General features: G+C 38.8%; 2 protein-coding genes and 1 non-coding gene across 3 annotated transcripts; 1 reads left to right on the forward strand and 2 right to left on the reverse strand.

Annotated features, from left to right (window-relative positions):
* Nucleotides 1–515: 515 nt before the first annotated feature.
* LOC145641305 (small nucleolar RNA R71) lies at nt 516–624 on the reverse strand. Its single transcript, XR_014115349.1, has one exon. It is a non-coding gene; the product is annotated as a small nucleolar RNA R71 (small nucleolar RNA).
* Nucleotides 625–1,803: 1,179 nt separating this feature from the next.
* LOC145640283 (uncharacterized) lies at nt 1,804–2,808 on the forward strand. Its single transcript, XM_081691583.1, has one exon. It carries the CDS (start codon nt 1,804–1,806, stop codon nt 2,806–2,808), a length of 1,005 nt encoding a protein of 334 aa, XP_081547709.1.
* Nucleotides 2,809–13,544: 10,736 nt separating this feature from the next.
* LOC145640284 (uncharacterized) lies at nt 13,545–14,630 on the reverse strand. Its single transcript, XM_081691584.1, has 2 exons — nt 14,529–14,630; nt 13,545–14,486 (listed from the first exon to the last, which is right to left on the reverse strand). The coding sequence occupies exons 1-2, from the start codon at nt 14,628–14,630 to the stop codon at nt 13,545–13,547; spliced, it is 1,044 nt and encodes a 347-aa protein (XP_081547710.1).
* Between the last annotated feature and the right edge of the window lie 2,791 nt (nt 14,631–17,421).

Here is a 17,421-nt window from a genome sequence, read left to right on the forward strand (position 1 = left end):
CGTGGATTTAGAGTTGAACAAGACCTTAAGGAACGTAAGGAGACTCTTGCAAGGTACTCCTGAATTCTCCATTGTCTATTCGGATTCCGACTCGGAAGAGGTTCTTGGGAGCAACAAAGAAGATAACATAGGTGGTATTGATCTTCATCCTCCTCAACTGTTGCTTTGAGATTATGACCACCCCAACGCATTCCAACTACGGAGTGGCATATATACGTCTCCCAACTACGAATGCAAATAATTTAGAGCTTTCACCTCAAATCATCCGTATGATCCAAAGTGATCAATTTGGTGGTAGTTCTTATGAATTTCCTTTTGCTCATTTGGACAACTTTCTCGAGTTGTGCACAACCATCAAGCAAAACAACATTATGGAAGAATTCATCCGTATGCACATGTTTCAATTCTCCCTCCGTGACAAAGCAAAGCATTGGTTGAGAACGGTAGAAGAGGGATCATTGACCACTTAGGATGAAATCACTAAAGCTTTCTTGGAAAGTATTGTCCCCCTGAAAAGACCGTCAAACTAAAAATCACCAATTTCAACTAAGAGATTGATTAAACGTTAAGTGAAGCTTGAAAGCGTTTCAAGGACTACACTAGAAAATGCCCACACCATGGTTTCACATCATGGGTTATTGTTCAAAGCTTCTATGATGGTCTTACTCCTACTTCAAGGGAAAACCTTGATTGCGGAGCAGGTGGTAGCCTTAAAATGCTATTGGTAGATGATGCATCCAAGATGATTGAAGAAGTAATAAAGCACTACGCATATGGAGGTGATAGAAGGCAACCTCAAGCAAAGAAGGGCGGAATCCACGATCTTAGTGAAATAGACCTTATTGCATCAAATTTTAATATGCTAGCTCACAATCTAGATCAAGCCACCCTTACATCTCCAAGCTTTTCATCACAAGTCATATCTTTTGAGACTTGTGGAAAAAATGATCACTTGGCCTCCTATTGTTACTCAACTAACCAAGAACAAGCGGAGGCCGTTGGGCAAAGAAATGATCAATATTCCTAACCCTACAATCAAAGTTGGAAAACTCAACAAAACACCGGGTGGAAGCAACAAAACCAAGGCCCCCTTCAAAACCAATACAACCAACCCCATTCACAAAACCAACAAGCTCCATATAGTCACCCTAATCAAAGGGACAAAAACCAACAAAGACATCAATATAACCAACCTGCTCCTCCTCCTCCACCTCCTCAAAAGTCTAGCCTTGAAGCCGCACTTGAGACTTTCATTACAAAACAAGGAAGAAGCAATGTGGAAATGAAGGCGAACATCCAACAACTTCAAGCACACAACAAGATAATTGAGAATCAATTGGCTCAATCTACGCAACAATTTGGAAGTTCATCCTCCAATCCTAGTGGTCACTTCCCAAGCTCAATATGGTAGTGAACCCAAAGGAGCAAGCTAAGGCCATTACTTTGAGATCAGGGGGAGGTTATGAAGGGCCGGTCATGAGTGAAGGTGTGCCACAAAAGAGAGATGAGGGAGTTGTGGTGAGAAGTGAGAATGGGTTTGAAAATGAAATAGTTGATGTTGAGAGAAATGAGTCACAAAAGAAAAATAAGAGAGATAAGGAAAGAATAGAAAAGCCCCCTATGAAAGTATACAAGCCTCCCATTCCATTTCCTCATAGGATTGTAGAGAAGAAGTTGAGTGAGAAGTTTTCAAATTTTCCTGAAGTCATGAGAGGACTTCAAGTGAATATCCGTTGTCTTCATGCTATGTCACAAATGCCTACCTATGCAAAATTTTAAAAGGATATTCTATCCAACTAGAGTATGCTTGAGGAGAGTGCAACCATCTCCCTTCCTAAAAAGGTGAGTGCTATCATTCAAAACAAGCTTCCTCAAAAGCTTGGTGACCCCGCTAGCTACGCAATACCAGTGAAGATTGGAGATTTGGAAGCTATGGACGCTTTGTGTGATCTTGGGGCAAGTGTGAGCTTGATGCCCTATTCTTTTGCAAAGAGTTTGAAAGTTGGAGACTTGAAGCCAACAAAAATGTTCTTAAAATTGGCTGACCGCACAGTTAGGCTACCTTTGGGAATTCTTGAAGATGTACCGGTTCAAGTTGGGAGAGTATTTGTGCCTTGTGATTTCGTGGTGCTGGAAATGGAAGAAGACACAAGGGCACCCCTCATTTTGGGGAGACCATTTTTGAACACCGCGGGTGTTGTAATTGATATGAAAGAAAGAAGGTTAACATTGAATGTGGGAGATGAGAAAATTTCATTTTCATTCTCACAAAGATTGAAAAAGCCATTGTTTGATGAAGTTCATAGAGTCGACACATTGGAAAGGGACTTAGAAGAGTCCCAAGAGAATTTGATTGAAGGAGATCCTTTACAAGCCATCCTAACGAGACGCTTAGTTGAGGAGGGTGAAGAAACAAGGGGGTATGATCTTTTTCTCAACCAACCTTTAGTCCATAATGAAATGAAAGTGGAAGTGTTTAATGTAGAGGTAAAAGAGGAGAGGACTATGCCTCCTCATAAGGTTGAACTTAAACCCATTCCCCCTCTACTTAAATATGCTTTTCTTGATAATAGTGAGACTTATCCCGTTATTGTCAATGCCAAGCTCGATGATATCTCTCTTAAGAAACTCCAAGTTTTTCTAATGGAGTATAGAGATGTCATTGGGTACAAAATTGATGACATTAAGGGGATAAGTCCCGGAATTTGCATGCATAAGATTTTACTTGATGATGATCATGCTTCTTCGATTGAGCACCAAAGAAGGCTCAATCCAAACATGAAGGAAGTTGTGAAAAAGGATGTTTAAAATCTTCTTGAAGTGGGCATAATCTACCTTATCTCCGATAATAAGTGGGTTAGCCCTGTTCAAGTTGTCCCTAAAAAAGGAGGCATGAATGTAGGGAATAATTTCAAGCGTTAATCCCCTAGCTTGAACCCCACTGTGATCATACACTAAAGTACGGTGGCGTCCAAAAGGGAAGAAGATAGAGCAAAAGAGTCGCCAACAAGTTTTAGGAACTTGTAAACCGTTCACCCCTTAATGATCCAAGAGATCGTCAACTCCATAAGGTCTTGAACCAAATAAGGGTTCGGGGATGAAGGTACAAATCCAATCTAAAAGAGATTGAACCTGCCCTAATAATAGGCCTCTACTTTATTCTGATCGTATTCATGTGCGCTTTCTGACTAACATGCAATCAATAGGTTAACCCTAAACATGTTTATCTATGTTGGTTGAATATTAATGCACAAATAAATCTATTATTGGCGATCACTTGAATTTATAATCATATTAACCCTAAACAAGATTATTAAATTATCTCATTAAGCGTGATTACAAGTACAAATTCCCTTTAAACATGCATAAAAGGCGTGATCAAGCAATAAAAATAAATAAGCAACATAATAAATAATCAATAATAATTATCATAATAAACTTATAATCATAATAATAATTATAACAATCATAATTAAAAATAATCATCATTATAACAATTATAATCATAAAATCATAAAGTATAATCATAATAATAATCATCATCATAATAATAATAATAATGTTAAAGCATAGCAAGATCCTAGGCATGATACTAACAAGATTAATAACAAACCCTAGCATGTCACTAACAATAAAAATCAAATCTTTAACCCTGACATGATACTAACAATCATAAATATTAGGAAGAACATAGGAAGCATCGTAACAATCATATTTGATATTAAAGTTACCCTAGACATGATACTAGGAATGTCATAATAACAATCTAAGCATGATTTCTACATCATGATATCAATAAAAAAATTAAAACACTTACTTTGATGCCTCGTACCTCTTTCTAATAACAACATACACACGTTAGTAACTTCAAGGAAAATAATAAAACAAAACAATTAAATTAAATAATTGAAATACAGATTTGGGACCAAACACTAAGAAATTAAACCTTTCACGTCTAGGGCGAAGGCAACTTCGAATATGGCTAGGTGTTTCTAGTGCTAATGTATGAGGAATTGTGTTTGTAAAAAGCTAGGCTTAGAAAGAGGGAGAGAATCAAGAAATTCTTGATGAGAGTTGGTGAATGATTAGAAGAGAATGAGAATGAAAACTGGTTGTAGGTGAATATTTGTCATCGAAAACGGAGTTTCTAATACGTTATTTATAGAGGAATTCAGCCAAAAATATAAAATATCAAAACAGAGTCTGGCGCAACAAAAACTGAACAAAATATCAACACTAGCGCCAGGCGCTAATGCTGGCGCCAAGCGCCAAGCGTAGCGCCAGGCGCTACAGCTGGCGTTTGGCGCTGATTTCAGAAAATCACGCGTTTTCTTAAAATTAGATAAAAATTGCCGTACAGGAGGGTAAAATTGTATTTCCCTCAAAAATGCTCTTTAATTTTAATTAAAACTCTGAAAAGTCAACAAAAGTCAATTTATCAATGCTAATTGATTTAGGAATGAAAAGAACCTTCTACAAGAATATAGAAGACTAAAACCATTCCTAATTGCATTAGGAATGATAAATCTATATTAGGCCCTCCCCTAGATCATTGGGCCGCATATAAGGCTCAAACCGGGCCCAGTTTAGTAAATTGGCCATAACTTCCTCAATAATTATCGGAATTGGGCTTATAATATATCGTTGGAAAGATCTTGTCAAGCCCCATCCAACTACACTACTATTGGACCCATATCATGGACCAACCAAACTGGATCGGCTGTTTTCTTAAAATAAGTTTTCAAAAAAAACAGAGAGAAGAGAAAAGAAATTAAAACTATCCGCAACACTAGACTTTCCACACTTTCGCTTCATTCGATTATGATTCGACGTGAAAGGTACATATCACTGGGTTTGGTTTTGGGGAGACACAAACGGGTGTCTACAGAAGCCCCCACTTTGACTGAGTTTTGGGAAACGCAAGTTTCGAAAACGAAAGTCAAAGTATCGATAGGGACAGAGAATGATTCAGAACGTTCTGCGATCCTAAATCACTCTTGTAACGCCGATACCTGCTAAAATAGCGTTAGTTAAACAGATAAAAGAGTTAAGAAACGCGTATCTTGCACCGTAGAGCACACGTCTCTGCAAGTAACCGATTGTTTTGATGACCTCCTGCAAGCTAGAGAATGTCATCCCGCTTGAAAACTGCTACACCTGTAACTGCTTCCAATATAGAAGACTACTTCGCCTGCAACGATCCTCCTTCGCTATGATAATATTCCACGTCCAAGGGAATACCATCGAAGATTGCTTCTCTTGAAACAATCCTCATCTGCATTGATAATATTACACGTCCAAGGGAATACTATCGAAGATTGCTTCTCTTGAAATAATCCCCATCCGCATTGATAATATTCCACGTCCAAGGGAATACTATCGAAGATTGCTTCTCTTGAAACAATCCTCAGTTGTTTGTGACAACTCTCCACAATCTAGGGAACGCCACCTTGCTGTTTCGATGTTCACTTGTCTCTGAACAAAGAGCTTCTTTTTTTTTGGATATGTTCACGCACCTCTGAACAAAGAGCTTCTTTTTTTAATATGTCCACGCGTCTCTGAACAATAGAGCTTGAAAGGATTGTCCACGCGTCTCTGAACAAAAGAGCTTGAAAGGATTGTCCACGCGTCTCTGAACAAAAGAGCTTGAATGTTTATTGCGATAACATTCCGAAGAAAAATTTCCGAAGACCAACGCTTGTCGATCTCTAAAGCTCGCTTGAACTTTGCTTCCGCTATGCCAGTACGTCGGCGGTTTGCTGCTTGTGAACCATTATGTCGGTGCCTCTGTTGTTTATGAACCAGTATGTCGGTGTCTCTGTTATTTAGGAACCAGTACGTCGATGTCTCTACGATGAGCCAATGCTTAGGCGCTTTAAGCTAAGTGAGACAATCTTTCGTAAGGTCGATCACCTATTGCGATTGTGATCAAGCTGACTACTTGATCATGTCAAATTGCTTATAGGGGCTAACTGGCGTACCAAGGAACCCGAAATTGCTGAAAGAGGTTTAAATATACTACTCTGAGTGGTTGAGCTCTGTTGCCGTTGCAATGCCTCTGGCGCCACGATTTGGCTCTGTCGCTAGACGCTAGGATCTAGCGCCAGGCGCTGAAATCTGTTGTCAGACGCTAGATGTTTTCGTCTGGCGCTGGAGTAGGGTCTTCCCTATTCTGCTCTTGCTGCCGCTGGAATGCACCTATATTTATCTTTAACTATAGGACTTTGCTAATCTCTTTAATTATTTTAGGGCTGACCTAAGTTTTAATGTCGCTTGACTCATTGATTTGACATGACTCAAGGTATAAACTTGACTCGCTGTGATTGACTCGAGGATGACTCGACTCAAAGTGTTTGACACATGTGTTAGACACAAATCAAGGTTATATGACACGACATGACTCAATGTGTACATGACTTGTGTGTGCATTGTAATGTGATCGTGCGACTCGAAAATGCAAAAAAGCAAAAAATTTCCGTCATTTTTTTGAGGGTACCGACTTTCTCCCAAAAAAGAAAGACGCGAAAAAAAAGCGAAGTTTTTGAAGGTGCATGTTGAATAAGCTTAATCCGTTAACGTTGTCTCTCACAGTACAAGGATTGTAACATCTTAAACTATCCTAGTTGACTCGATAATGAAAGTATTTAGGTAACTTAGGCACGGAGGCTAAGCACTTTATACTTTGTGATGCAATGATGATTATGATTGATAAGTGATTTTGATATGACAATACATGCTTCAACGTTGTGTTAAGATTTCATGACAAAGGGTTCCTAAGGGGAAGTATATTTAGTCATGTATCTGTGATGTGTGTGATAGTGACACTAAAGCTAGGCCACAAGGGCTAAGTGTGTGGGAAAATATATTGAAAAGAGTCAAATGGTGGTGACTCTTAGGCTAGGTAAGCTAATGATGTAGGGATCAAGCCCCCAAGTCTAGCTCTAAATGAAAAGGGATGAGCATATGAAATCCCTTGATATGATCATGGTGTAAGTGTGTGAATTTGAATATGAATGCATGTTTATTACGGCCGCACCTCGATGTGAGGTTGTCTACGTATCCGTTAGGAATCAGGCCGAAATTAGCTCTAACAGAACCTCGCACAAGTGTGTATCAAAAAGGTCTTTTTAAGGGTTGTAACGTGGTTAGGCTAAAGGTTATAGAAGAAGGGGATAAAGGCTCAAGACCCTAGATAAGCCCCCAAGGTGTGCAACCTCGCTTTTGAATCTTTATATTTTAATGCTTGAGTTTCTACTCTTTTTTAGTTCTCTTTTTTTTTTTGCCTTAGCATTTATTTCATTTTTATAAGATAGGGCAATCCCGATCATGCGGTCTATCACTCACTTGGCATTCATGTTTCTCAGGCACGGTACCGAGCACTCGATAAGAGACGCAATTTGAGACGTGTTCATATCAAAGACATGTTCATGTCAAAGACATTGGAACACTTGCCCTTTTGTACACTTTTATTTATTTATTTTTGCTATTTTAATCTTTTTAATTCACTCAAGCCTTTTTTAGAATTGCATAAGTTACACACTATCCCATCCCAAGGTTAGGTAGATGTAGGTTGAAAAAAGAAAGGTTTATCGTTAGACGAGGCTCAAAGTGGTTTATGAAGAAAGGATTGTAAATTTGAAAGGTGAAAGGAGATATGATGTGGCTACAAGGAGTGCCTCAAATCATCGGTATACCTTGTGCTCCATTCGACATGGATTTTTTTTTTTTTTTTGAATGCAATATAATGAAATGTTCATATATAAGGAAATAAATTCTCATTTTATTAAAAGAAAATAAATAATGATCCTACAAAATAAATCTAAGGAGAATAAAAAGGTGCCTGTGCTAGACTTATTGGGGAAAGGAAAAAAATGAAAAAGAAATAGAAAAAAGAGGTCACAAAATCTTGTCGTTGAAGCTCGCCTCTTTTCTTGTGTTGTTTCCTTTATCATCACTCGCTCTTCTTGTTAACTGGAGGCATGGGAATCTTGTTATGATCAATCAAATGTTGGATATCCTCCTTTAGCTTCCAACAATTCTCAGCAGCATGACCCCTACCTTGATGGTACTTGCAGTGTTCGTTTGGATTCCAACTAGGTACTCTCTTCCCAGGCGGGGGATCTTGAAGAGGTCCAATAAGAGTAATGATTCCCTTGGCATGGAGTCGATCGAAAGCATCATCGTAGCTAATTCCAATAGGGGTAAATTCCCTTTTTGGTTGCTTTCGATTACCTATGGCTAGGATCTCACTAAGGTCGAAAGTACCAACACTATTACTAGAGTAGGTGTTTTCGGAAGAAGAAGGAAAATCGTTCTTCTTCCCTTTACAGCCACTGTTGTTATTATTACTGATCTTGGCCTTCTTGTCGCGCGGAGGAACATGAAGGAGATTTGAATCAATGAAGTCTTGAACACGATCCTTGAGGGCGAGACATACTTCGGTGGTGTGACCATGACCTTTATGGTATCGACAATAGGAATTTGGATCCTCATTGGGAAAACGTTTTTCAGATGGAGGGTCTTGACTGGGACCAATAGAATGAATATGACCTTGATCATGTAGACAGTCAAAAGCTTCATTGTAAGTCGTTCCTATTGGTGTGTATCCTTCAATGGTCCGTTTTGCTGGTGGCTTAGGAGCATTGAGTTCTTCATTAAACCCTTGGCGAAAATTTTGTTCGATTGCCATTACCCGATTTGCTAATCCTTCTACCACATTCAAGAGCATGGCAATGACATCTTGCAATTTTCGAACGTCCTCTTTTAGACTTAACGAGTCTTCCCTGGTAATATCTAAGAAAAGACTTTCATCCTCCCCAATCATGGCCACCTCATCGAGAGAGGTCATATAAGTTTTCTAGATTATGGGCTCTCCTACAGGTGTGATAAGAAGTGATTGATCGAAGGATGCTTGGTCATCTTCGATGGCTAGAATCTCGGAAGTTTCATTGTTATCGATCAGATCCTGAATAGCTTCTTTGAGTTTCTAACACTCCTCAGTGTCGTGACCCTTTCCTTGGTGATATTTGCAGTGCTTATTAGGGTCCCACTTGGGTGGCCTGGCTTTTGGAACCGGATCTTTGATAGGCCCTATGGGCATGACTAGTCCTTTGTGGTGTAACTTCTCGAAAGCTGTTTCATAACTCATACCAAGTGGATTGAACACCCTTTTTGATCTTTAGATTCGTGGTTTAGAGGCGTTCGTGGCATGTACCTCATTAATGGGAGAGGAAGAAGAAGGATGGTCGTTCTTCTTTCCTCTCCCACTATTATCTTTCAGAAGGTCATCTTCAATGTCAATGCCTATATTATAGACAGCCTTGAGAGTATTCAAGTTGTGTTGGTACTTTAAGTGCTTTGAATACTTCCCTTGGAGATTCTTGATAAACATCCTCACAGATTCTTTTTCGGTGGGAGCCTTGACCATATTAGCGGAAGTTTCCCTCCATTTATTGAAGAAAGACGTGAACCCTTCGTTTTCTTTTTGTTTTAACATCTCGAGTTGTCTACATTCTGTTTCGTCTTGGATGTTGCACTTATATTTATCTATGAAAGTGTTTGATATGGACTCCCAAGTGGAGGTTTTTTCTTTCTTGAGAGAAAAGAACCGTTGCTGGCAAACTGTCTCGAGAGATAGTGGGAACAGAGAGGGGAAAACCTTCTTATCGATACCCTTAATGTTCATTATAGTTTCAAAAGCTCTTAGATGAAAGTAAGGGTTATCTGTCGCCTTGAATTTAGGGATGTCAGTGGCGTTGAACTTATGCGGAAGAATTTCCTTGTCCAGCAAGACCCCTTGTGAACTCATGCCCTGAAATTTCTAGTCACTAGATAGCTTGCTCAAGCTTTCTTGCATAAGGTTCATTTGTTGTTGCTTCACGGGATCATCGACCTTAAGTGTGAGGAGCTTCAGTGTTTCAGTCATGGTAACGAGTTGGTTCCTAAGCTCATTAACTTCTTCTTGTGTCGCCATTATCTTCTTAGCCTTCCTCTTTTGACGAATTGGTTTATCGAAAAGTGAAACTTGAATAAAGAGGTTGTCCTTGATTTATCGCCCTTCTCTCCTCGACCAAGTACTGTGGAAAAGGAATTTGGGGATATTTATTATCAATTATTTGACTCAAACTTTATTCAACATGCAATGGATGGAGGAAGTGAAGAAAGATGGAAGAGAATGTGAAGGAAAATGATGTAGAGGAGGAATGTGGAAAATTAGGAATAGAATGTACCCTCAACTCAAATGACAGAAAAAACCGACTCATGCATGAACCTAAGGCATGGTCATGGTGATATGTACTCAAAGTGTGTGTGCAAAGACTAGCGAGTGTAGGTGGCATGTTAAGACTCGTGTCATGACCATGGGAGTTAGTGCCTAAACTCGATTAATGACTCAACCAAGTACTATTGACAGCGAAAATTAATCGAATTAATTAGCAAACTGGTTAATTAGACACTAGGTGATGACTCGACCCATAATCCGAACTGTCGGCAAAACGACAGGACTGGCGTCGCACTGTGTAGCTTGGCGCCAGACGACAGAGCTGTCGCCAGGCGCCACACTCCACAGAGTGGCGCTACAGTCCAGACTTTGGCGCCAATGGTGGCGCTTCAATCTGGGACTGTTTTCGGTGTTATTAATCAACAGAGGTATGCCTAAAGTCGTACTAAGTTAATTCTGATTAAAACATTAGACTTTATTGACTCAAATTAATTAATTAATTAGGCGAAGTTCTTTAAGTCATTAATTTATTTAATCTCAACACAAGTCAAACAAACGGTTAAGAAAACATAGAATATATGCACAACAAATAATGCACATTTAATCAAGTAGGCACAATATGATGCAATGAGTTTGCAACCAAACCATGGCTCTAGTTCTCTAAAGTTCGGGATATGGGTTAGTCAAAGAGGGTCCATGGTTAATTGTCCGTATGCACCGCGCGGAAGCCTAACCGTGAAGGGTTGGCGCGAGTGGATGGGACACCGCGAGTTTAGAAAAACTCGCTTCCATGGTTTGGTGAATACAACATTCTCGGATGTACCCTTTGTTGCTCAGAGCGTTCAATCAGGTAGATGGAGCATGAATTCCCAGAGGGTTATGTCCATATGTAGAACACATATGGGTTTCAAAAAAGTGAGAAAAACTCAATCAGGAAGTAGGATCGAGCAAACAATGCTAAAAACTCGTCGAAATTAGAACGCATATTTCTGGCTCATTATTGGAAGAATATGGTGCCAGCAAACAGAGACTGGTGCCAGGTTTTAGCTGTAGCGCCTGGCGCCAATACTGGCGTCTGGCGCTACGGCTAAAATTTTAGCGCCAATGCTCTGGCCCCTGGCGCTAATTCCTACATGCCTCAGCAGCTTTCTGTGCTCGATAAAATTTTCTAGTTTTGCGCGGTGTTATTTCGGTCCTAGTTGTGAAAGATATTTCTCAAATTTCCTACGTGTAAAATCCTATGTTTTAACTCATTACGGATGGTCTTTCCAATGAGATCTTTTTTATGCATATGACAATAATGTTAATCAAAATTACGCACATGAAATACTTAGAACGTTTTGAGTTTCATCCACTCATTCTAAATCATTGCCGAAACAAATTTAGGAATTAAAATAGAAATCCTTCCCAATTGAGTCGCCAAAAACAGTAGGGAATATTTCAAGCGTTAATCCCCTAGCTTGAACCCCACTGTGATCATACACTAAAGTACGGTGGCGTCCAAAAGGGAAGAAGATAGAGAAAAAGAGTCGCCAACAAGTTTTAGGAACTTGTAAACCGTTCACAGGGTGAAGGTTACACCCCTTAACGATCCAAGAGATCGTCAACTCCATAAGGTCTTGAACCAAATAAGGGTTCGGGGATGAAGGTACAAATCCAACCTAAAAGAGATTGAACCTACCCTAATAATAGGCCTCTACTTTATTCTGATCGTATTCATGTGCGCTTTCTTACTAACATGCAATCAATAGGTTAACCCTAAACATGTTTATCTATGTTGGTTGAATATTAATGCACAAATAAATCTATTATTGGCGATCACTTGAATTTATAATCATATTAACCCTAAACAAGATTATTAAATAATGTCATTAAGCATGATTACAAGTACAAATTCCCTTTAAACATGCATAAAAGGCGTGATCAAGCAATAAAAATAAATAAGCAACATAATAAATAATCAATAATAATTATCATAATAAACTTATAATCATAACAATAATTATAACAATCATAATTAAAAATAATCATCATTATAACAATTATAATCATAAAGTCATAAAGTATAATCATAATAATAATCATCATAATAATAATAATAATAATAATAATAATAATCATGTTAAAGCATAGCAAGATCCTAGGCATGATACTAACAAGATTAATAACAAACCCTAGCATGTCACTAACAATAAAAATCAAATCTTTAACCCTAACATGATACTAACAATCATAAATATTAGGAAGAACATAGGAAGCATCGTAACAATCATATTTGATCACGCGTGAACATAGGAAGAACATAGGAAGCATCGTAACAATCATATCAGAATATCACGCGTTTTCTTAAAATCAGATAAAAGTTGCCGTACAGGAGGATAAAATCGTATTTCCCTCAAAAATGCTCTTTGATTTTAATTAAAACTCTGAAAAGTCAACAAAAGTCAATTTATCAATGCTAATTGAATTAGGAATGAAAAGAACCTTTTAGAAGAATATAGAAGACTAAAACCATTCCTAATTTCATTAGGAATGATAAATCTATATTAGGCCCTCCCCTAGATCATTGGGCCGCATATAAGGCTCAAACCGGGCCCAGTTTAGTAAATTGGTCATAACTTCCTCAATATCCATCGGAATTGGGCTTATAATATATCGTTAGAAAGCTCTTGTCAAGCCCCATCCAACTACACTACTATTGGACCCATATCATGGACCAACCAAACTGGATTGGCTGTTTTCTTAAAATAAGTTTTCAAAAAAACAAAGAGAAGAGAAAAGAAAATAAAACTATCCGCAACACTAGACTTTCCACACTTTCGCTTCATTCGATTATGATTCGACGTGAAAGGTACTCATCACTGGGTTTTGTTTTGGGGATACACAAATGGGTGTCTACAATGACCATCATCAAGAATGATAAGGGTGATACCATCTACAAGTTTGGTCACCGGGTGGAGGATGTGCATTAATTATAGAAAATTGAATAAATTCACCCGGAAAGACCGCTTTTTTTTTTTTTTTGGTAAGTAAGAAAGTATATTACTATAAAAAAACTGTACAAATGTACAAAGAATACAAGCCTGACAACAGGGAACTTTAAAACTACACAAGACCTAAAACAAAGGCCACCCCCCACCTCAAGCTTTAAACTCCTCAGTTGCCACCTTCTAGGAAGGGTTCACCTGAAGGAGAAAAAAAGCAAACCTATCCAGAAGCAGTCTGCTGCCTTCTAGGAAGGACACAAACCACAACTGAAAAGGACTAACAACAAAAAAAAAAACAAGCAAAAAACAAAAAACTACAAGCATCAAACCAAAATGAACTAATTTGGGATGTTGTTGTACAGTTCCTGTATCCATTTGCACTGCAATCTACTCCAATTCTTGTTTATAAGCTGCTTGACTCTGTCCATGCTCACCCTACCAATAGCCTTACAAAGCTTGGAGGGGTGAATAATAGCTTTCTGCCAAAAAGTTGTATTCCTAGCAAACCAGATGTGATAAACAACACAAGCCAGAACTGCCAGAACCACCTTCTCCTGCACCTTATCTTTCACTGCTCTGAGCCAGTTCTTCCAAACCTCATCAATGCAGAAATTCTGATTTGGAATATGGAGCCAATGGGCAATTCTCATCAAACACTCTTGACTGTATCTACAATTAAAGAACAAATGATGCATGTCCTCAATATTAGCACCACACAACAAACAACTATCCTCAGCACAAGCATCATATTTCAAGAGTTTCTCTCTTGTTCTGAGTCTATCATGCATAGCAAGCCATAAAATGAAAGAATGTTTGGGGATATTGAACTTATTCCAAACCCATTTACACCAATCCACCTTTGTTCCAGCTCCCTGCAGCCATTTGTACCACTTAGAAATTCTATAAGTGCCATTCATCCAGCTATTTTGCTCAAAACCTTCTTTTAGCTGGTCCTTAACTGCACATAATCTCCTCCAAGCCCATCCTGCAGACCTTTTAGGACTATAATTCCACCAGTCTTGGTCTTTAATGTACACAACATGAACCCATTTCACCCACAGAGAGTCCTCTTTTTTAGCTATTTTGCACACATACTTCCCCAATGCTGCCCTGTTCCACATACCACAATCTCTAATACCCAGGCCACCCTCAGCTTTGCTTTTGCATACCCAATCCCACGCAATTGGGGGAGCCTTAGACAAAACAACATCTCCACACCAAAGAAAAGCTCTGCACAACTGAGTAATCCTCAAGATAACTGACTTAGGTAAAAGCACACACTAAGCCCAATAAGTATGGAAACTAATCAGAACAGAGTTCACCAGCACAACTCTGGCAATATAAGGCAGATTTCTGCTAGACCAACAGGTAATTCTAGTCAGCATCTTATCAACTATAGAATCAAAGTCTACTCTCCCCTTCATTGATCAAATATTGGAAAGACTAGCATCACATAGTCATTATTGCTTCTTGGATGGATATTTGGAAATCTTCCAAATCCCAATCCAACCCGAGGACCAAGAAAAGACTACATTCATATGTCCTTTTAGCACCTTTGCTTATCGAAGGATGCCATTTGGACTTTGTAATGCACCTTCCACATTTCAAAGGTGTATGATGTCTATTTTTTCCGACATGCTTGAATCATCAATTGAAGTATTCATGGATGATTTTTTTTTGGTCAATCCTTTAATATTTACCTTTTGAATTTGATTAAAGTGTTGAAAAGATGTCAAGAGGTTAAACTTAGTCTTAAATTAGGAAAAATGTCATTTCATGGTGGAAAAGGGCATTGTTCTTGGTCATGTGATTTCTAGTACGGGCATTGAAGTAGATCGTGCAAAAATTAAGGTCATTGAGCGCCTCCCACCCCCTACAAATGTGAAGGGGATAAGGAGCTTTCTTGGACACGCGGGCTTTTACCGCCGGTTCATAAAGGATTTTTCAAAAATCACAAAGTCGCTCACTTAATTGTTGGTAAAAGATGCCCCTTTTGTGTTTTCTAATGATTGTTTGCTAGCATTTGATAGGTTGAAGGAGGAATTGATTTCAGCTCCTATCATTCAACCCCCTAATTGGGAGCTTCCTTTTGAGCTCATGTGTGATGCTTCGGATTTTTCTATTAGGTCCGTTCTTGGACAAAAGAAGAATAAAAATCTCCATGCCATCTACTACACTGGAAAAACGTTGGATGAAGCACAAAGGAATTACACAACCACAAAAAAAGGAGTTTCCAACCATTGTTCATGCAATTGAGAAGTTTATGTCCTACTATTGTTGAGGTCTAAAGTCATAGTCTTCACCTACCATTAGACCTTGAAGTACCTCTTGTCCAAGAAGGAACCAAAGCTAAGATTGATACAGTGGGTCTTGCTCTTACAAGACTATGCCATTGAGAATAGAGAAAAAAAGGGTGTAAAAAATGTTGTGGTTGATCATCTTTCACGGTTGCCTATTTTTGTAGGTGATCTTAATAACTTGCCAATCGATGATTAATTTCCGGATGATCAACTATTTACTATTCTTCAAGCACCGGCACCATGGTTTGCGGACGTTGCAAACTATCTATCTTGCTCTATTCTTCCTCCCGACCTGTCCTATCAACAGAAAAGGAAGTTTCTACATGATGTTCGTTAATACTTTTGCTTGCTCTTCAAACAAGGTGTTGATGGCCTTTTTAGAAGGTGTGTCCCGGATGATGAAATTGAAGATGTTATCACAATGTGCCACTCCTCACCTTGTGGAGGGCATATGAGTGCTAACAAAACTTTGGCGAAAATCTTGCAATGTGGTTTTTATTGGCCTACAATGTTCAAAGATGTGTGGGGTGCAATGAAAGCTTGTGACCGGTGTCAAAGAACCGGTAATATTTCAAGAAAAAGTGAGATGCCTTTGAACAACATTCTTGAGCAAGAGATTTTTTATGTATGGGGCATTGATTTTATGGGGCCTTTCCCGACCTCTTTTGGGAATAAGTTCATTCTTTTGGCTGTAGATTACATGTCAAAGTGGGTAGAAGCGGTTGCATCTCCAACTAATGACGCTAAAGTGGTGGTCAAGCTCTTAAAAAGAGTAATCTTCCCAAGGTTTGGGGTTCCACGTGCCGTTATTAGTGATGGAGGTTCACATTTTGCAAAGCGGTCCTTTTAAGCTCTCCTTAAGAAATATGATGTGAGGCACAAGGTGTCATTGGATTACCACCCACAAACATGTGGCCCAGCAAAAGTTTCAACTCGGGAGCTAAAAAAGATTCTTGAGAAAACGGTGGATAGGTCTAGGAAATATTGGTCTACAAAGCTTAAAGATGCTCTATGGGCCTACCGCACCGCATTCAAAACTCCCATTGGCACTGTAGACACCAATTTGTGTCTCCCCAAAACCAAACCCAGTGATGAGTACCTTTTGCGTGGAATCATAATTGAATGAAGTGAAAGTGTGGAAAGTCTAGTGTTGCGGTTAGTTTTTATTTCTTTTCTTTCTCTCTGTTTTTGAAAACCTATTTTAAGAAAACAGCCATTCCAGTTTAGTTTGGTCCATGGCAAGGGTTCAATAATGGTGTAGTTGGGTCGGGGTCAAAAAGAACTTTCCAACGATATATTATAAGCCCAATTCCGATGAATAAAGAGGAAGTTATGGCCAAATTACTAATTGGACCCGGTTTGATATTTATATGCGGCCCAATGATCCAGAGGAGGGACTAATATTAATTTATCATTCCTAATGCAATTAGAATTGATTATAGTCTTCTGGAATCTTCTAGAAGGTTCTTTTCATTCTTAATTTAATTAGCATTGATAAATTAACTTTAATTGACTTTTTAGATTTTTAATTAGAATAAAATAAGTGTTTTTAAGGAAAATACAATTTCGCCCTCTCGTACGGCTGAATTTTATCAAATTAAGAAAACGTGTGGAAATTTATTTCCAGCGCTTGGCGACAGGATCAACGATTGGCGCCACTCCTGGCGTCTGGCGCAAGAGTCTAGTGTTTGGCGCCACGTCTGGTGTCTGGCGCCAGATCCTGTTGTTGGCGCTGCGACCGTGTTTTATTTTTTTCGAAACTCTGATTTCTTTTTTATCATATCCAGCTGATTTTCATTATAAATAGCGTCCTTAGACCTCCGTTTTTAATCATCGATTTCCATCAACTCTTCTCAAACAACTCTCTAATTCTCTTCTCTTTCTAAGCTAAAACTTATTCTCTCTCTCCCTTTTT

This window comes from Chenopodium album, chromosome 7, assembly GCF_948465745.1.
Source record: "Chenopodium album chromosome 7, dcCheAlbu1.1, whole genome shotgun sequence".
Taxonomy (NCBI): Eukaryota; Viridiplantae; Streptophyta; class Magnoliopsida; order Caryophyllales; family Amaranthaceae; genus Chenopodium; species Chenopodium album.

Bases quoted from the DNA above. Each gene is read 5' to 3' on its own strand.
- LOC145640283 (XM_081691583.1), top strand. From the start codon at position 1,804: ATGCTTGAGGAGAGTGCAACCATCTCCCTTCCTAAAAAGGTGAGTGCT.
- LOC145640284 (XM_081691584.1), bottom strand. From the start codon at position 14,630: ATGAAGGGGAGAGTAGACTTTGATTCTATAGTTGATAAGATGCTGACT. The intron at 14,487-14,528 runs GTGAACTCTGTT...TATTGGGCTTAG, and splicing joins ATATTGCCAGAGTTGTGCTG to TGTGTGCTTTTACCTAAGTC.